Source organism: Panulirus ornatus, chromosome 12, assembly GCF_036320965.1.
Source record: "Panulirus ornatus isolate Po-2019 chromosome 12, ASM3632096v1, whole genome shotgun sequence".
Classification (NCBI taxonomy): domain Eukaryota; kingdom Metazoa; phylum Arthropoda; class Malacostraca; order Decapoda; family Palinuridae; genus Panulirus; species Panulirus ornatus.
In genome coordinates this window covers 64,040,610-64,062,583 of record NC_092235.1, presented here as the reverse complement: position 1 = coordinate 64,062,583, position 21,974 = coordinate 64,040,610, and the positions used below count along the sequence as shown (strand labels likewise).

At 40.6% G+C, this 21,974-nt stretch overlaps 1 protein-coding gene across 4 annotated transcripts in view; it reads right to left on the bottom strand.

Moving 5' to 3' along the window:
- The window catches only part of SA1 (stromal antigen), a 171,269-nt gene that overhangs the window by 38,540 nt on the left and 110,755 nt on the right, over positions 1-21,974 (bottom strand). For all 4 annotated transcript variants that reach the window (XM_071668063.1, XM_071668065.1, XM_071668064.1 and 1 more), the window contains 5 exons: positions 19,955-20,116; positions 15,728-15,916; positions 9,299-9,452; positions 5,719-5,852; positions 4,210-4,380 (listed from right to left, as the gene is read on the bottom strand). In XM_071668063.1, coding sequence (XP_071524164.1) covers positions 4,210-4,380; positions 5,719-5,852; positions 9,299-9,452; positions 15,728-15,916; positions 19,955-20,116 — 810 coding nt within the window. The remainder of the gene's footprint in view (positions 1-4,209; positions 4,381-5,718; positions 5,853-9,298; positions 9,453-15,727; positions 15,917-19,954; positions 20,117-21,974) is intronic.

Genomic DNA, 21,974 nt, shown 5'->3' with positions numbered 1-21,974 from the left:
TTGCGCTACCTCGCAAAGGTGGGAGACAGTGACAAAGCAAAATAAATAAATAAATAAATTTTTTTTTTTTATACTTTGTCGCTGTCTCCCGCGTTTGCGAGGTAGCGCAAGGAAACAGACGAAAGAAATGGCCCACCCCCCCCATACACATGTATATACATACGTCCACACACGCAAATATACATACCTACACAGCTTTCCATGGTTTACCCCAGACGCTTCACATGCCTTGATTCAATCCACTGACAGCACGTCAACCGCGGTATACCACATCGCTCCAATTCACTCTATTCCTTGCCCTCCTTTCACCCTCCTGCATGTTCAGGCCCCGATCACACAAAATCTTTTTCACTCCATCTTTCCACCTCCAATTTGGTCTCCCTCTTCTCCTTGCTCCCTCCACCTCCGACACATATATCCTCTTGGTCAATCTTTCCTCACTCATCCTCTCCATGTGCCCAAACCACTTCAAAACACCCTCTTCTGCTCTCTCAACCACGCTCTTTTTATTTCCACACATCTCTCTTACCCTTACGTTACTCACTCGATCAAACCACCTCACACCACACATTGTCCTCAAACATCTCATTTCCAGCACATCCATCCTCCTGCGCATAACTCTATCCATAGCCCACGCCTCGCAACCATACAACATTGTTGGAACCACTATTCCTTCAAACATACCCATTTTTGCTTTCCGAGATAATGTATATGTATAAGAGTGGATGGGTCTTTCTTTGTCTGTTTCCTGGTGCTACCTTGCTAACACAGGGAACGGCAATCAAGTATATCAACTGACTGTTATATTTCTTTCTTGTATCTCCCCTGATGAAGTGATTATTACACAAAAGTGCACTTGGGAACTTGTGTTTCATTTCCCCATGGACTCATGGGAATATACTTGATCACGTGCTCAGTTGTGATCCTTTCCACCATATAGACACATGTACATATTCATACTTGCTTGCCTTCATTGATTCCTGGCACTATCCTGCTCCAACCTTGTGTACTGTTTCCTTTGTTTGCTTGGTAGTGCCAGAAACAGAAGAAAGGCTGCATTTGCTCCATTCACTCTAGCTGTCAGTAGCAATGCACCGAGATCACAGCCTATCATAGTCAGGCTCCAAAGACCTTTCCATGGTTTCCCTAAGCTGCTTCAAGCTCCTTGGTTCAGTCTGCTGACAGAAGGTTGACCCCTGTACACCATCAAATTCCAACTCACTTTATCCCGTGCAAGACCCTCGTCCTGCATGTACAGGACCTAATCACTCATGACCTTTTTCAGTCCGCTCTTCCATTTCCAATTTGGTCTAACCCTTTTCCTTGTCCATCCACTTCTGACAAATATATCCCCTTTGTCAACATCTCCTCACTCATTTTCTCCATATGTCCAAACCATTTCTGCACACATTCTTCATCTCTCTTAACCACACTGATACTATTAACCAAACCTCTCTTCTACCCTTTCAGTACTTACTTGATCAAACCACTCCGTACAACATACTGACCTCAATCAATTCATTTCGATCACATCCACCCTCCTCTGCACATCTTCATCTACAACATGTCTCAAATCCATACACACTGTTGACTTCTAAACCTTCAAACAAACCCGTTTTTACCCTCCCAGATGACAAACTCTCTTTCCACACATTCCTCAATGCTCCCTGAACCTTAAGCCTTCTCCCTGCTTCTATTGTTCCATACACTGCCATGGCATCTTGCAGGTATCTAAAACACTTCACTTCTTCCAAATTTTCTTCATTCAATTCACACCCAAAAACCTGTCCCTCTACTCTGCTAAACCTAATAACCTTGCTTATTTCCAGTTGCTCTCAACTTCCTCCTATAACATTTTTTTTTTTTTTTTTATACTTTGTCGCTGTCTCCCGCGTTTGCGAGGTAGCGCAAGGAAACAGAGGAAAGAAATGGCCCAACCCCCCCCATACACATGTATATACATACGTCCACACACGCAAATATACATACCTACACAGCTTTCCATGGTTTACCCCAGACGCTTCACATGCCCTGATTCAATCCACTAACAGCACGTCAACCCCGGTATACCACATCACTCCAATTCACTCTATTCCTTGCCCTCCTTTCACCCTCCTGCATGTTCAGGCCCCGATCACACAAAATCTTTTTCACTCCATCTTTCCACCTCCAATTTGGTCTCCCTCTTCTCCTTGTTCCCTCCACCTCCGACACATATATCCTCTTGGTCAATCTTTCCTCACTCATCCTCTCCATGTGCCCAAACCACTTCAAAACACCCTCTTCTGCTCTCTCAACCACGCTCTTTTTATTTCCACACATCTCTCTTACCCTTACGTTACTCACTCGATCAAACCACCTCACACCACACATTGTCCTCAAACGTCTCATTTCCAGCACATCCATCCTCCTGCGCACAACTCTATCCATAGCCCACGCCTCGCAACCATACAACATTGTTGGAACCACTATTCCTTCAAACATACCCATTTTTGCTTTCCGAGATAATGTTCTCGACTTCCACACATTCTTCAAGGCCCCCAGGATTTTCGCCCCCTCCCCCACCCTATGATCCACTTCCGCTTCCATGGTTCCATCCGCTGCCAGATCCACTCCCAGATATCTAAAACACTTCACTTCCTCCAGTTTTTCTCCATTCAAACTCACCTCCCAATTGACTTGACCCTCAACCCTACTGTACCTAATAACCTTGCTCTTATTCACATTTACTCTTAACTTTCTTCTTCCACACACTTTTCCAAACTCCTATAACATGTTCTTCCAAAATCAGTCACCTACTTCTGCAATTTCTTACTTGAATCTTCTACCAGTGCTGTGCCATCAGCATACAACAACTTACTTTCCAGCCCCCTCACTCTCAATTGACTACATATTTGCCCTTCTCTCTCAGACTTACTTTTACCTCCTTCACTATCCAATCCAGAAGCAAATTAAACAGCCATAAAGACATCACACACCCTGCCACAGACCATCCTTTACCTGGAGCCACTCACTCTCTTCCAACTCGTACATACACCTTACACTCATGAATAAAACTTCTCACTGCTTATGGCATTTTTCCCCTCACATCATATATCTGGAAGACATTCCACTAAGAACTTCCACCACCTATCATCATATGCTTTCTCCAGATCCATAAGTGCCACATACAAATCCTTCCATTTCCCTTTGTATTTCTCACACATTTGTTCAAGAAAACACCTGATCCACAATGTTATGACATCTTTTCTAATAAGTTTATTCCTTAGTTTCAAGCTGAGCTTAAGAATGTTTCATTCCTTACAGGGAACTTTTCAAAGAGATAATGACATGCCATAGTGATTTTTTTTTTTTTTTTTTTTGCTTTGTCACTGTCTCCCGCGTTTGCGAGGTAGCGCAAGGAAACAGACGAAAGAAATGGCCCAACCCACCCCCATACACATGTATATACATACGTCCACACACGCAAATATACATACCTACACAGCTTTCCATGGTTTACCCCAGACGCTTCACATGCCTTGATTCAATCCACTGACAGCACGTCAACCCCGGTATACCACATCGTTCCAATTCACTCTATTCCTTGCCCTCCTTTCACCCTCCTGATACTTTTCAATACCCAGTTGAAATAGTTGTTGAATCATGGGTGATATTGAACACCCTAGTGCCCCTCTCCTTCTCATTACATTCCAATTCCCTCTATGAAAACTTCATCATCCCACTTTCTGGTATGTTCAGCTGTATTTTTTGAGGTTTAGTACATTACTTGAGCTTTTCTTTTCCCCTCATTTCTTAACCCTATTTTCAAATGAAACTCATTAAACAAAATTATGCAATTCTCTGTAATATCAAGTTTTCAGGTAATAAACCCATTTTGTTAAGTAACCCTGGTGTCATGGTCCTGGTGGTGGTGATTAATGTGAGGTGGTAATGGGGGTGGTGATTAATGCAAGGTGGTAATGGTGTTGGAGACTGCTGGGGTGGAGTTCATGGGGGGATGATGATGGTAGAGATGACTGTCATTACCTATTTGTAAATGGTGAGCTGGTGGTGGTGTTGGTGGAAGAAACCATTCTTTGAAGAATATTCATAAGACTGTATTTCAATGTAAGTTATATCCTCACTTTTGCAATTGTTCTTTTTAGAAGATACTTGCATCTTATCACCAAGTAAATCAAGTAAACATAATAAGCACAACTTCCTTACCTTCAAACTAATAAAGTCTACACTCTGCCTGTTGATTCTAACATTGTCCTTCTGAAGTTCTCTGAAGATCATAGTGAGGGCTAGAGCCATTGTTCTTGCAGAGTTGACCTTATTTATCTCACGAGCCTTACCCAGTGTTGCCTTGATGATGTCACCATAGTCATCATAATACTACAAATTAAATAAAATTCATTACTAAATAGTACAGAAAGATTGTGGTGCTTAAAATCAATAACAAATATCACATGATGTACAAAGTTGAGTTTCTATCTATATTTACCTATCAGTCTGTCAATCTATCATTATTAACGCCCCTTCAAATTTTCATGTGAAACAGCCTGTACATCGTTCATACACATCCTCAACCCAGTGTGTTCATGGGAAACACAAAATTCCCCACTTACATACACTCTTTTCAAATCTCAAACTCTAGACAAAAAGCTGACTTGTAAAGTGACACCATCTCCATACAAAAGATGGTTCCAATGCATTTGATCTTCATTCATCCCTCAAGTACCTTTGTCTGAAATACCCTGGGTACTAATCAATATCTATTCATTCCTTTTCAGGTCTACCTCCTTTCCTTGTACATTCTACCATACTACTATATAAAGGAAAATCTTTATCAAACATTGTAGATGCATTCCTAGATACCACAAACTCTAAACTCTTTAATATATTGCTGTATAATTAACACTTAACCAAGCTGGCTGAACACTGTACATGTGGAGGCAAATGGTTGCGAGGACATGGTGGAGGTATGCAGACAAAAGGCAAGGCTTATCTATCAAATCTTCAAAGATAACTAAGCAAAGATAACTAACCCCTTTTTCTGCTAGTACAAGTCACAGTTAGGCAGTGTTTATCAAAACAATAAAAAACAGCTCCATTCTTGGTTTGTACAATTCTCATCAAAGCTGTGCCCTATTTCCTCCAAAGGCTTTAAATCATCTGAAATAAATTTATAAATCAACTTTTTCACTAGTTCTGGCTCCACCACTGTTTCCCCTTCATTACTTTGTTGTTGAAGTGCTATCAGATCCTCAATTGAAAAATGTTCTCCATGGAACTTTAGTATCCACATCCTCTCCCTCTCCAATCTTACTTATTGAGCCCATCCAACAATGTCACATTGATCTAATGCAATGTGCTCTTGAAATCTACCAAAATCATTGACACACTGAGGTCAAATCTTTTCAACACACACCATTCATGAGGGGCAACAACCACCTAACACAACTCACTAATGTTATCAAGAGCATGCTCATTATCACAGACTGTAAATGAGTGCCACTCATGATGGTGCAGTAGCAAGGTGTACTGAATGGGTTATTTCTCCAAGCCAGGAAATGGCATTCACTCCATTCATGTGACAGCCTAACCAACACACCTAAATCTCTGACACTCCAAGGTCTGATATGAGGAAGATTCTGCAAACAACGCCCACAATCATAAAAAATGAATTTCTAGAGAAGCATACGACAGCAAGAACAACTTTTCAATACTTACTCTAACATAATGTTTGAACACATCAGCAGCAACCTTTGTAGGAAGAACATTGTACACAATCAACTTGCAAAATGTCGCCAAGAAATTCCTGCGCTTGTGCAATTCCTCAATCTTGACATGTTCGTCCTGCTCCTCTGTAATCATTAAAAATCATCATTCTTTAAGTATAAGGGTTGTCCATATACCTGAATACAATTCTTAGATTTACCAGTAGACAGTATGCCTCTTTCACAATTCTCCTTATGTGTAGCTCTGACATAATTTGGGCAAGTCAACCCCTAGACCTCTTATACATGCATATTCCTGTAATCTATTTCCCACTAGGTAATAAATACACAGAGGTTTTATTTCATTCTGTCCCATCTTCATCACCTTTCACTTACTTGGACTGAATCTCATCACCCATTAATCTGACCAACTTCAGAGTTTGTCTGTGTTCCCCTGTATGCTGATGCAATCACCATCAGTCTTTATCTCTCTTGTGAAGATAGTATTGTCCAGGAAAATATTTATAAACAATTCCAGTCAGACAAGCCATTTACATACATCAAGAATAGCAGAGCTCAAAACTGACCCAACAAAACTTTCCATGGTTTACCCCAGACACTTCACATGCCCTGGTTCAATTCATTGACAGCACGTCGACCCTGGTATACCACATCGATCCAATTCACTCAATTTCTTGCACACCTTTCACCCTCCTGCATGTTCAGGCCCTGATCACTCAAAATCTTTTTCACTCCATCTTTCCACCTCCAATTTGGTCTCCCACTTCTCCTTGTTCCCTCCACCTCTGACACATATATCCTCTTGGTCAATCTTTCCTCACTCATTCTCTCCATGTGACTAAGCCATTTCAAAACACCCTATTCAGCTCTCTCAACCACACTCTTTTTATTACGACACATCTCTCAACCACACTCTTTTTATTACCACACATCTCTCTTACCCTTTCATTACTTGCTCGATCAAACCACATCACACCACATACTGTCCTCAAACATCTCTTTTCCAGCACATCCACCCTCCTGCGCACAACTCTATCTATAGCCCACGCCTCGCAACCATATAACATTGTTGGAACCACTATTCTTTCAAACATACCCATTTTTGCTTTCCAAGATAATGTTCTCAACTTCCACACATTTTTCAATGCTCCCAGAACCTTCACCCCCTCCCCCACCCTATGATTCACTTCCACTTCCATGGTTCCATCTGCTGCCAAATCCACTCCCAGATATCTAAAACACTTCACTTCCTCCAGCTTCTCTCCACTCAAACTCACCTCCCAATTGCCTTGTCCCTCAACCTCACTGTACCCCACAACCCTGCCCACATTCACATTTACTCCCAGCTTTCCTCTTTCACACACTTCACCAAACTCAGTCACCAGCTTTAGCAGTTTCTCACCTGAATCAGCCACCAGCACTGTATCATCAGCAAACAACAACTGACTCACTTCCCAAGCTCTCTCATCCACAACAGATTGCATACTTGCCCCTCTTTCCAAAACTCTTGCATTCACCTCCCTAACAACCCCATTCATAAACAAATTAAACAACCATGGAGACATCACACACCCCTGCCACAAACCTACATTCACTGAGAACTAATCACTTTCCTCTCTTCCTACTCGTACACATGCTTTACATCCTCGATATAAACTTTTCACTGCTTCTAACAACAGTACTTGAATATAAACCTTGTATTTCTTAAATGGTGACCACAAGAAAGTGGAATATGATTCCAAACAATTTCCCAGCACCTATGGAGAAGAAATGTAAAATTATTTAGCTTGAGCATCATCGTAAATGGCATTACACTGAAAAAAATATTCAAAACATGAAATCAACATGATCTTATTTTCAGATGCTGCAATAGAGAGTCCCTGGTGTTGTGCTAAGAATTTGTACAGTGACTAAGAGTGATTCTTTGGTTACTGACTCTTCCAGCATCAAAACTTAACCAAGATCAGGTAAGAAAAGGCTTTCCAGCAAAAGTGGAGGCTGTGTTGCTAATATGCTGTGGTTGGTAATTTTACAAATTTTTGTTTTGTTGTTTTGAAAAAATTATCAATGAATGAAACTGAATTGAACAGGAAAATATTTATCATATAAGAGAAACATAATCAATATTTCAGTGTAGGTAAAGTATAAAACAGGTGCAGTGATCACTCACTTGACAATCAGGGATCACTCTCATTGTCCTGAAACATCTTCAAACTTCTTCAAGTTAATACAGTGACAGAAATGTGCAAAATACTTCTAAAGTAATTTTTCGTCACTGTTTTATGAATAACTTTGAATTCATACAGTTAAACATATTTTTGTAACAACCTGAAAAACATGAATTTTGAGGACTGGAAAGGATAACTTAATGGGATGTTATGGGGTTAAGGAGCTAATTATTTCACATACTAACAGCATCCTACATGGCAGAAGATTTTGCAGAATTAGAAAGTGTTCAAAGATCTTTAATAGCCTGTCCTGATGAAGTAAAGGAACTGAATTACTGGAAATTGCTGAAATAACAGCCTTTACTCTCTGGAGCATAAAAAGAAGAGGTATTTCATCCTCTACACTGGGAAAATCCTAGATGACATGGTCTCTAACCTACACTTAGAATGATTCCTTACTGGCACAAAAGACATAGAAAACTGTATATAATTATATCTTCTAAAATAAAAAGGCAACATATCCATGAAATGGGAAAACACTTCAAACATCTGGGACCCTAAAATCTTCAACACATTAACTGTTATCATCAGAAACACAATGAAATGCATTGAAGAAATACTAAAAAGGCACTGGACAAGTACAGTGTCCACAAAAACCTTGCTGCCTCACTCATATATCTATAAAGATATCACATTTACACTGCAGTACTCTGTCATCTCTCCTTTGGCCTTGATTACCATCTGCAGACATCCAGGCAAGGAATTAGCAACTTCCTGAAGTACTGTATGTCCATATTTTGGGTCCATAGGATTTTTATCTGAATCAAGCAAGACACTAAGAAGTGTGACAGGAAGCAGCTGCCTCATTATGCATTTTGCATTTTCTTATTTACAGGCGAGAATTTGGGCTTTCTCCTTCTTAGAAAGGTAACAGCCAACCACCTTGAAGCACAAGCGTTAGAAATACAGTACCCAGAAGTGAAATTCCCAAAATGATGTGGCAGCCAGGAAGAATGAAAAAAGAACATCCCCAAAGATAACCTGAGGCTCACTGAGGAGGGTTTCTGGTGCTCACACCATTAGAAACACTAAGCTCAGCAACCAGATGGATGATGATTTCACCCTGAGGGTGTCATATGCTTATACCCACAATAGCTCTTAGCCATGTATCACCTTTGAAAATATACAAGGGCATACAATGTTTTTTTGCGAACCATACCAGCCCGGCCACAGTGACTATGCAGACCTGTGGGCCATCGCTTTTTAACACCTGATCAACCAATGACTCAGCTCAGCAGCCTGGACCAAACCCAGGCTGTTGGGGTAGAAGGACCCAAAACTAATCCGGAGCAACTTTAATTAAATACAACTGCTTATTCAAAACAGGAAAACTGGTGAACTTACCATCTTCATCATCTATGAAGACATATGTCTGGATGAAATGATTGAGCAAATGCTGAAGGCCTCTGTCAGGTTCATACACAAGAGATGCTAGTGCACTGTTTGATGTTAGCTGTCTACTGAAGATGATCAGCAAGTCGCATATAGTAACATATGCCTGAAATATAAATATATCCAATTAACTACATCAAGTACTGAAGGCATATATAGCATTTGGCTTTCAAACCAGTTTTCTTAATAATCAACCTATACTATAGAAGTAATCATGAGTGAAATGAAAAGGAAGTGTATGGATGGTATCTGGAGGATAAATATGCAACTGACTGGAAGGAGCACAAGATACTGTGACAGGGGGTAGAGAGAAAGGTATAAGAGCTGAAAAATCTGGCAAATGAGAAATGAGGTGACAGACTACAGATGGAACTTCAAAAAGAATAAGGAAATACTTAGGAAGGAGATAAATACATTAACTATCTATGAATCTACGATGATATCTAGCCATATTGGCAGGGCTAGGATATAACACATACTGCATGTCATGCATGATGAATAAGATAATTATTCTCATCTGCCACCCGAAGTAAATAAACATCTATTCTTGATTCTTCTGGGACTGAATTTAACAACTTGCCAAGTATTCTTTTAAAAGTATCTGTAGTTGTTCCATACAACAATCATATCATTTATGGCAGCATACTGAACTTTCATTCTAATTTCCTACATTTCTAACTTCAAACATTTTTGTCTGATTTATTTTTGGCATACTCTAAGGTACTCTCAAAGACTTATCAACTCTGGGGATAGGGGAGAAAGAAAACTTCCCACATATTCCCTGAGTGTTGTAGAAGGCACTAAAAGGGGAGGGAGCGGGAGCTCAATATCCTCCCCTCCAGTTTTTACTTTTCCAAAAGAGGGAACAGAGAAGGAGGCCAAGTGCGGATATTCTCTCAAAGCCTCGTTCCTCTGTTTTTAATGCTACCCCGCTAATGTGGGAAAAGGCGAATACATATGAAAAAAGAAAAAACCTTTCTAAGAGTCTTTCAATTCATTTCCACAAACTGATTATCATGTATCTCTCTTCTTTCCAGGCTATAAGCTTGCAGTTCTTTCAGCCTTTCATGGTAGCTCATACTTTCCATCCCTTCAATTTTGCTCATAAAGTGCTTTTGAATTCTCTCTAATTTGTTTTATTGGTGACCATACAGCAAAGCAGTATCCAATTTTGCTTATGCATTCTTATCAAAAGGTTTGTATCTCTTGTGGTGACAAGAACAAGAAAATAAATGGAATAAACAGTGATGAGAGCAGATGAAGAAGCCATAACAGGGAAGATGAGAGAAAAAGATAGAGTGAACATTCTGAAGGAAAGCTGAAGGTGTTAAGCGAGTCTGAAAGATGGCATTCAAAATAAGACATGAAAAATAAGATAAAAAGAGAGCTGAGTTTTTCAAAAAAATGGAATGACAACACTGCTGACTGGTTAGTCAGCTGTGCAATGTTTGTATGGCCCAATTTGAGGTGCCTAAGGACAGGCAAAATGCATACATAGAGCACTTGTGTAATGGCAGTGAGGATAAAAGTGAATGAAAAACTGCAGACACATAAGTCAGATGAAGGCATCTTGTCAGGTGTGTGGAGGAATGGTACTTATGATGGTAGTGGCATGCACGCATTATATAACTGGGAAATGTGGCTTCAGGATATGTATAGGATGATGCATCTGTGGATGATTTGAAAAATTTGTATGAGAAATATTTAGCTCATTCTCCCCATGTGACCAAACCATTTCAATGCACCCTCTTCTGCTCTCTCAACCATACTTTTTATTACCACACATCTCTCTTACCCTTTCATCACTTACATATGCCTTTGGTAATAAAAAGAGTGTGGTTGAGAGAGCAGAAGAGGGTGTTTTGAAATGGTTTGGTCACTTGGAGAGAATGAGTGAGGAAAGATTGACCATGAGGATATATGTGTCAGAGGTGGAGGGAACGAGGAGAAGTGGGAGACCAAATTGGAGGTGGAAAGATGGAGTGAAAAAGATTTTGAGTGATCGGGGCCTGAACATGCAGGAGGGTGAAAGGCGTGCAAGGAATAGAGTGAATTGGAACGATGTGGTATACCGGGGTCGACATGCTGTTAATGGATTGAACCAGGGCATGTGAAGCATCTGGGGTAAACCATGGAAAGTTCTGTGGGGCCTGGATGTGGAAAGGGAGCTGCGGTTTCGGTGCATTATTACATGACAGCTAGAGACTGAGTGTAAGCGCATGGGGCCTTTGTTGTCTTTTCCGAGCGCTACCTCGCACACATGAGGGGGGAGGGGGTTGTTATTCCATGTGTGGCGAGATGGTGATGGGAATGAATAAGTGCCGACAGTATGAATTATGTACATGTGTATATATGTATATGTCTGTGTGTGTATATATATGTATACAATGAGATGTATAGGTATGTATATTTGCATGTGTGGACATGTATGCATATACACGTGTATGTGGGTGGGTTGGGCCATTCTTTCGTCTGTTTCCTTGGGCTACCTCGCTAACGCGGGAGACAGCGACAAAGCAAAATAATAATATAATAATATTCATGCACTTTTCAGTAGTCTCATTTTAATTTTGGATGAAACCTTAGACTGCAGTAAAAAAAGACTTTCAATTATTAGACAATTCTTGTACATTAAATTAGCGCTCTCATGCCACTGAAATATCTTGAGTACTATATGAGTACTATATTTATTCCTGGGGATAGGGGAGAAAGAATACTTCCCATGTATTCCCTGCATGTCATAGAAGGCGACTAAAATGGGGGGGAGCAGGGGGCTGGAAATCCTCCCCTCTCATTTTTTGATTTTCCAAGAGAAGAAACAGAAAAGGGGGCCAAAAAAGGATATTTCCTCAAAGGCTCATTCCTCTATTCTTAACACTTACCTTGCTAATGCAGGAAGTGGCGAATAGTATGAAATAAAAAACTATTTATTTTATTTATTTTGCTTTGTCGCTGTCTCCCGCGTTTGCGAGGTAGCGCAAAGAAACAGACGAAATAAATGGCCCAACCCACCTCCATACACAATGTATACACACACACACACGTCCACACATGCAAATATACATACCTATACATCTCAATGTACACATATATACACATACACATACATATATACCCATGCACACAGTTCACACTGTCTGCCCCCATTCACTCCCATCGCCACCTCGCCACACATGGAATACCATCCCCCTTCCCCCTCATGTGTGCGAGGTAGCACTAGGAAAATACAACAAAGGCCCCATTCGTTCACACTCAGTCTCAAGCTGCCACGCAATAATGCCCGAAACCACAGCTCCCTTTCCACATCCAGGCCCCACACAACTTTCCATGGTTTACCCCAGACGCTTCACATGCCCTGATTCAATCCACTGACAGCACATCAACCCCGGTATACCACATCGATCCAATTCACTCTATTCCTTGCCCTCCTTTCACCCTCCTGCATGTTCAGGCCCCGATCACACAAAATCTTTTTCACTCCATCTTTCCACCTCCAATTTGGTCTCCCACTTCTCCTCGTTCCCTCCACCTCCGACACATATATCCTCTTGGTCAATCTTTCCTCACTCATTCTCTCCATGTGCCAAAACCATTTCAAAACACCCTCTTCTGCTCTCTCAACCACGCTCTTTTTATTTCCACACATCTCTCTTACCCTTACATTACTTACTCGTTCAAACCACCTCACACCACACATTGTCCTCAAACATCTCATTTCCAGCACATCCACCCTCCTGCGCACAACTCTATCCATAGCCCACACCTTGCAACCATACAACATTGTTGGAACCACTATTCCTTCAAACATACCCATTTTTGCTTTCCGAGATAATGTTCTCGACTTCCACACATTCTTCAAGGCTCCCAGGATTTTTGCCCCCTCCCCCACCCTATGATTCACTTCCACTTCCATGGTTCCATCCGCTGCCAGATCCACTCCCAGATATCTAAAACACTTTACTTCCTCCAGTTTTTCTCCATTCAAACTAACCTCCCAATTGACTTGACCCTCAACCCTACTGTACCTAATAACCTTGCTCTTATTCACATTTACTCTTAACTTTCTTCTTTCACACACTTTACCAAACTCAGTCACCAGCTTCTGCAGTTTCTCACATGAATCAGCCACCAGCGCTGTATCATCAGCGAACAACAACTGACTCACTTCCCAAGCTCTCTCATCCACAACAGACTTCATACTTGCCCCTCTTTCCAAAACTCTTGCATTCACCTCCCTATCAACCCCATCCATAAACAAATTAAACAACCATGGAGCCATCACACACCCCTGCCGCAAACCTACATTCACTGAGAACCAATCACTTTCCTCTCTTCCTACACGTACACATGCCTTACATCCTCGATAAAAACTTTTCACTGCTTCTAACAACTTGCCTCCCACACCATATATTCTTAATACCTTCCACAGAGCATCTCTATCAACTCTATCATATGCCTTCTCCAGATCCATAAATGCTACATACAAATCCATTTGCTTGTCTAAGTATTTCTCACATACATTCTTCAAAGCAAACACCTGATCCACACATCCTCTACCACTTCTGAAACCACACTGCTCTTCCTCAATCTGATGCTCTGTACATGCCTTCACCCTCTCAATCAATACCCTCCCATATAATTTACCAGGAATACTCAACAAACTTATACCTCTGTAATTTGAGCACTCACTCTTATCCCCTTTGCCTTTGTACAATGGCACTATGCACACATTCCGCCAATCCTCAGGCACCTCACCATGAGTCATACATACATTAAATAACCTTACCAACCAGTCAACAATACAGTCACCCCCTTTTTAAATAAATTCCACTGCAATACCATCCAAACCTGCTGCCTTGCCAGCTTTCATCAGCCACAAAGCTTTTACTACCTCTTCTCTACTTACTTATAATACATAATCGCTGTTTCTTGCATCAGCAAAGGTAGCCCCAGGAAACAGACGAAGAAATGGCCCATCCAATCACATTCACATGTATATAAATAAATGCCCACACATGCACATATCCATATCAACATATACATACACATGTACATATTCATACTTGCATGCCTTCATCCATTCCTGTCGCTACCCCACCCAACAAGAAAACAGTATTCCCCGTGTGTCGTAAAAGGTGATTAAAGAGGGTGGAAGCGGGGGGATGGAAACCCTCCCTTCCTTGTATTTCAATTTCTAAAAGAGGAAACAGACGAAAGAGTCAAGTGGGGAGTGCTCATCCTCCTCAAAGGCTTAGACTGGGGTGTCTACACGTGTGCGGAGGTAACCAAGATGAGAGGAAAGGAGAAATAGGTAGTATGCTTGAGGAGAGAAACCTGGATGTTCTGGCTCTCAGTGAAACAAAGCTCAAGGGTAAAGTGGAAGAGTGGTTTGGAAAAGTCTTGGGAGTAAAGTGAAGGGGTTGTGAGAGGACAAGAGCTTAGTTGGTTGCAAGGCATGGGATATATATAGTGTTGTACAGAGGAGGGTGGATGTGTTGGAAATGAAATGCTTGAGGACAATATGTGGTGGGAGGTGGTTTGATCGAGTAAGTAATGAAAGGGAAGAGAGATGTGTGGAAATAAAAAGTGTGGTTGAGAGGGCAAAAGAAGGTGTGTTTAAAAGGTCTGGACATATTGAGAGAATGAGTGAGGAAAAATTGACAAAGAGGATGTATGTGTCAGAGGTGGAAGGAACATGAAGCAGGAGACCAAATTGGTGGTGGAAGGATGGAGTTAAAACATTTTGAGCGATCAGGGCCTGAAAATACAGGATGGTGAGAGAGGTGCAAGGAATAGAGTGAATTGGAGCGATGTGGTATACCAGGGTTGACATGCTGTCAATGGACTGAACTAGGGCATGTGAAGCATCTGGAGTAAACCAAGGAAAGGTCTGTGGGGCCTGGGTGTGGATAGGGAGTTGTGGTTTTGGTGTATTATACATGACAGCTAGAGACTGAGTGTGAACGAATGTGGCCTTTGTTGTCTTTTCCTAGTGCTACCTCACGCACATGCAGGGGAAGGGGGTTCTCATTTCAAGTGTGGCGGGTTGGTGACAGGAATGAATAAGGGCAGACAGTATGAATTATGTACATGTGTATATATGTATATGTCTGTGTGTGTATATATATGTATACGTTGAGATGTATAAGTATGTATATGTGTGTGTCTGGATATGTATGTATATACATGTGCATGTGGGTGGGTTGGGCCATTCTTTTGTCTGTTTCCTTGCGCTACCTCGCTAACGCGGGAGACAGCGACAAAGTATAAAATAAGTAAATAAATATTTATCTATTTAATAAGTAAATAATATATATTCTATTTACTATTATTATCATCATAAAAACATGAGACCTGCAGAGACAGAAATGTAAATCTTACCTCCTCTCGGAAGACTGCATTATTGGAGTTTGCCAGGAGATGTTTGCATGCATCTAGGAAAAGGTGTAGCCGAGTACGTAAGGCCTCAATAGCATCATGAGTAATAGCTCTCTTTTCATTCATATCCTCTATCTGATGCAATTCCCACATTACACCAAAGAAGCAGGAGGAGATGCAATACTTGGTTGCCTGTCAAAGCATTACACAAACATAATAACAATGATAAGGCAATCTAATTACACAGAATAATTCTAACATCTACTAAAAGTAAGATACATGATTTCTTTCTTTCATTCTGCACATTTTCTCATTTAACTGTTCATTCTCTCACCATTCATTCAAAAAAGCTCTATAATATATATCAGTTCCTAAAGTCTACCTCAATACAACCACTGTTGTTTTTCTTTTTTCACTTTCATACTATTCGCCATTTCCCGCGATAACGAGGTAGCGTCAAGAACAGAGGACCGGGCCCCTGAGGGAATATCCTCACCTGGCCCCCTTCTCTGTTCCTTCTTTAGGAAAATTAAAAAAAAAAAACGAGAGGGGAGGATTCCCAGCCCCCCGCTGCCTTCCCTTTTAGTCGCCTTCTACGACATGCAGGGAATACCTGGGAAGAATTCTTTCTCCTCTATCCCCATATCCATACAATTCACATACAGACCATCCATCTTCATATCAACCATGCCTTTCATAATACTTAACCCATCCCTCCATACTTTGAAAAAACTGAAATAACTTTTCTAATAAAACATTCACACTCAAAATAACATCAAACACAGTGAATGCATTCTTCATGTACCTACAGGATGAAAAGTTTTTAGATTTTCAAATTACTATTCTCCCCCTACCCCTAGCTTCCAATTCCAAGCAATGCATTTTGGGCTATGCATATCTCAAGGGTTTTTGCTAAGTATATCACAGCCCTTTTAGCAACTTTAATGTCACTAAACTGACACAACTGGAATATATTGATGACTGGCTTACTATTTCAAAGTCAAAAAGAAAAAGAGAAGGCCTCTAGCAATTTGCTTTACCAGCGTTACTTTAAAAAATAAATGCCTCATCTTAAACCCTTACAGGGCTAACATCATCTGATGATGACTCGGAGAAGAAGTCTTTCATCATTACGTGAGGATTTAACTTTTGCCACATTCATATTAGTTTTTTTATACACAATCGCAGTTTCCCGCATCTGCAAGGTAGTGCCAGGAAACAGATGAAGAATGGCCCATCCACTCATATACACATATATATACATAAATGCCCACACACACACATATACATACACATATGCAGACATTACATACATACATATGTACACATTCATACTTGCTTGCCTCATCCATTCCTGGCGCCACCCTGCCCCACAGGAAAACAGCATCGCTATCCCCTGCTTCAGCAAGGTAGCACCAGAAAAACAGACAAAAAGGCCACATTTGTTCACACTCACTCTAGCTGTCATGTGTAATGCACCAAATCCATAGCTCCCTATCCACATCCAGGCCTCACAGACCTTTCCATGGTTTACCCCAGATGCTTCACATGCCCGAGTTCAGTCCATTGGCAGCACATCAACCCTGGTATACCACATCATTCCAATTCATTCTATTCCTTGCAAGCCTCTCATCCTCTTGTATGTTCAGGCCCCGATTGCTCAAAATCTTTTTAACTCCATCCTTCCACCTCCACTTTGGTCTCTTGTTTCTCTTTGTTCCCTCTACCTCTGACATGTATAGCCTCTTTGTCAATCTTTCCTCGCTCATTCTCTCCATATGTCCAAACCATTTCAACACACACTCTTCTGCTCTCTCAACCACACTCTTTTTATTTCCACACATCCCTCTCAACCTTACATTACTTACTCGATCAAACCACCTCACCCCATATATGCTCAAATATTTGGCTGACTTATCATACCATTATTAGTCTAAAGAGGTTTGTTCCTCAGCCATAAAAGGTGCACATCCACTGACCTGCAGGTCATACATATACAGTGACCACGTGGAAAACAAGTGTATTGTTTGATAACGTAGTTGGTGAGAAGGAATTTTTATCATTTGTATCCACTGGTAAGAAAAGTGAAGAAGAATAACAAGTAAAATGTGAAGAAATAAGGTGACTTACAGAGAGATTGTGTAAAGAAGCAAAAATGCCAGCAAAGGAAGTAATTCCCGCAAAATTTTGCCAAGCAATTCTTCAAGAGGAAATTACATAAAAACTAAGCCTAATTTTCTCATCATGTAGCCCTGATGTGATGGAGGACTTTGGTAACAGATAAGAGATTAAGAGCTACATATTTGCAAGAAAAAACATCAAAGTAAAGAGGTACAATACTCTCAAGGAAAAAACACCTACAAAATCCTCTTCACAAGAGTTACTCACTCCCTCACAATTATTTCTAGTGTGTGTAGCAGAATATTTCTGATACATTCAAGTTATTTAAAACAAAAGCTGTTGCAATGTATGACATAAAAGTAGCATGTTAATATGAATCAAAGTCCAAAATAGAGAAAGGAAAAACTTTCAATATCCTCCCCACATGTACCAACCACTCTTGATTCATCTAGCTACATTTTCAGCTTATACATTGCAACATTTCTAAATGAATTTATTCATTATAAACACTGTAACAGTGTATGAAATATGAGCTCAATATCTGTAAACAATTTCAGAAAAAAAGAAAACAATTCCCTATCCATACTTCTTATGAGGGACTGTCAGACACGTCAAATATAGCCCCCTTTTGATTCTCAGCAGCAGTGGACCAGGCCAAACAAAAGTATAAATAAAACTTTTAAAGTAATTCTTTATCATAAATTTCATCAAGCTGGTCTCCCCTTTCTCCTTGTTTACTCCACTTCTGACAAATATACACGCTTTGTCAACTTCTCACTCATTTTCTCCATGTGTCCAAACCATTTCATTATACATTCTTGAGCTCTCTCAACCACAAGCATTTTATTACCACACCTCTCTCTTATCCTTTTATTCATCTCTCTATAACCCTTTTATTACTTACTTCATCAAACCCCCTCACACCATATACTGTCCTAAAACATTTAATTTCCAACTCATCCACCCTCCTGTGCACAGCCTCATTTACACCATTTTCTCCCCTCCAGGTAATGACCTCTCTTTGTGCACACCCTCATTTACACCATTTCCTCCCCTCCAGGTAATGACCTCTCTTTCCACACATTCTCAATGCTTCCAGATCCTTCACTCCCTTACCCATCCTAAGACTCAATTCTGCTTCCAAGGTCCCTTTTGCTAATATGTCCACCCCCATTTATCTAAAACACTTCACTTTCTCAAAATTTTCTCTGTTCAGACTCACAAAGCACTCTCCTGTCCCTTTACTTTTAATCCCATTTACTCTCAACTTCCTCTTTTCACACACTCGAAACTCATCCACCAATTTCTACTTTTTCTCATTTGAATCTGCTATACGGTGCTGTGTCACCAGCAAACAAGTGGCTCACTTCTTAGGCTCCCTCGTCCCATACAGACTGCATACTCGCCCCTCTCCAAGACTCTTGCATTTACCTTCCTCACCATCCCATGCTTAAACAAATTAAACAGCAATGGTGACATCACACACACCTGCCGCAAAACAACCTTCACTTGGAACCAGTCACTATTCTCTCTTCCTACTCATAAAAAATGCTTTACAACCTTTATAAAATCTTCTCTGCTTCTAGCAACATTCCTCTTACACCATTTATTCATAGGACTATCTACAAGGTGTCTCTTTAAACTCTATCACATGCTTTCTCCAGATCCATAAATGTTACGTACACATCCTTCTGTTTCTCTAAGTATTTCTCAGACACCTTCTTTAAAGCAAATATCTACTCCACACATCCTCTACCATTTCTGATACCACAATGTTCCTCCCCATTCTAATGCTCCCATTCCCTTATCACACAGAATCAATTAAAATTTCCAACATCATCAATCTCCATCCTGATTTTTTCATTTCTTTATGTAGAAGGGTAAAATTCTACTATTCTACTTCAAAATATGTTCTCATCTTTTTTCTTATATGCTTGGGTAACCATTATATTCATTTGCTCACATGGTCAATCATTGTCTATGCATGTCGTCTGTAACAATACTACTTCCTACCCTCCACAAAAGAAAAAAGTAACCTTGATCTGAAAATCTTTTACATTAAACATTAAAGGATCATAGAAAAACATCAATACGACATAAATTCTTTACCTCATCTGGTAATATTTTGCTACTATCCACAGCATAACTTATGTTTTTGTAAAGGGAATCCCAAATATTGCAAGGACCCATATTGTGGCAGGAGTAGAAGATAGATACTTTCTTAACCGATGACACAAGAGCAAAGGTTTCATCTTCATCGGGTTCCTCCTCCTGTACAAAAAAAAAAAAAAAATACCAATAAACTTTTAAGCAGTAAATACTTACAAAATACTTTATACAGACTGAAAGTAAAGAAAATTATACATTATCTAATCAAACTGTCAAAAATTTCTCTTTACAGATATCACTGGAGAGTAACTAAAAAACATTTTTTTTTTTTTTTTTTTTTTTGCTTTGTCGCTGTCTCCCACGTTTGCGAGGTAGCGCAAGGAAACAGACGAAAGAAATGGCCCAACCCACCCCCATACACATGTATATACATACGTCCACACACGCAAATATACATACCTACACAGCTTTCCATGGTTTACCCCAGACGCTTCACATGCCTTGATTCAATCCACTGACAGCACGTCAACCCCGGTATACCACATCGCTCCAATTCACTCTATTCCTTGCCCTCCTTTCACCCTCCTGCATGTTCAGGCCCCGATCACACAAAATCTTTTTCACTCCATCTTTCCACCTCCAATTTGGTCTCCCTCTTCTCCTCGTTCCCTCCACCTCCGACACATATATTCTCTTGGTCAATCTTTCCTCACTCATTCTCTCCATGTGACCAAACCATTTCAAAACACCCTCTTCTGCTCTCTCAACCACGCTCTTTTTATTTCCACACATCTCTCTTACCCTTACGTTACTTACTCGATCAAACCACCTCACACCACACATTGTCCTCAAACATCTCATTTCCAGCACATCCATCCTCCTGCGCACAACTCTATCCATAGCCCACGCCTCGCAACCATACAACATTGTTGGAACCACTATTCCTTCAAACATACCCATTTTTGCTTTCCGAGATAATGTTCTCGACTTCCACACATTCTTCAAGGCTCCCAGAATTTTCGCCCCCTCCCGCAACCTATGATCCACTTCCGCTTCCATGGTTCCATCCGCTGCCAGATCCACTCCCAGATATCTAAAACACTTCACTTCCTCCAGTTTTTCTCCATTCAAACTCACCTCCCAATTGACTTGACCCTCAACCCTACTGTACCTAATTACCTTGCTCTTATTCACATTTACTCTTAACTTTCTTCTTTCACACACTTTACCAAACTCAGTCACCAGCTTCTGCAGTTTCTCACATGAATCAGCCACCAGCGCTGTATCATCAGCGAACAACAACTGACTCACTTCCCAAGCTCTCTCATCCCCAACAGACTTCATACTTGCCCCTCTTTCCAAAACTCTTGCATTCACCTCCCTAACAACCCCATCCATAAACAAATTAAACAACCATGGAGACATCACACACCCCTGCCGCAAACCTACATTCACTGAGAACCGATCACTTTCCTCTCTTCCTACACGTACACATGCCTTACATCCTCGATAAAAACTTTTCACTGCTTCTAACAACTTGCCTCCCACACCATATATTCTTAATACCTTCCACAGAGCATCTCTATCAACTTTATCATATGCCTTCTCCAGATCCATAAATGCTACATACAAATCCATCTGCTTTTCTAAGTATTTCTCACATACATTCTTCAAAGCAAACACCTGATCCACACATCCTCTACCACTTCTGAAACCACACTGCTCTTCCCCAATCTGATGCTCTGTACATGCCTTCACCCTCTCAATCAATATCCTCCCATATAATTTACCAGGAATACTCAACAACTTATACCTCTGTAATTTGAGCAGTCACTCTTATCCCCTTTGCCTTTGTACAATGGCACTATGCACGCATTCCGCCAATCCTCAGGCACCTCACCATGAGTCATACATACATTAAATAACCTTACCAACCAGTCAACAATACAGTCACCCCCTTTTTTAATAAATTCCACTGCAATACCATCCAAACCTGCTGCCTTGCCGGCTTTCATCTTCC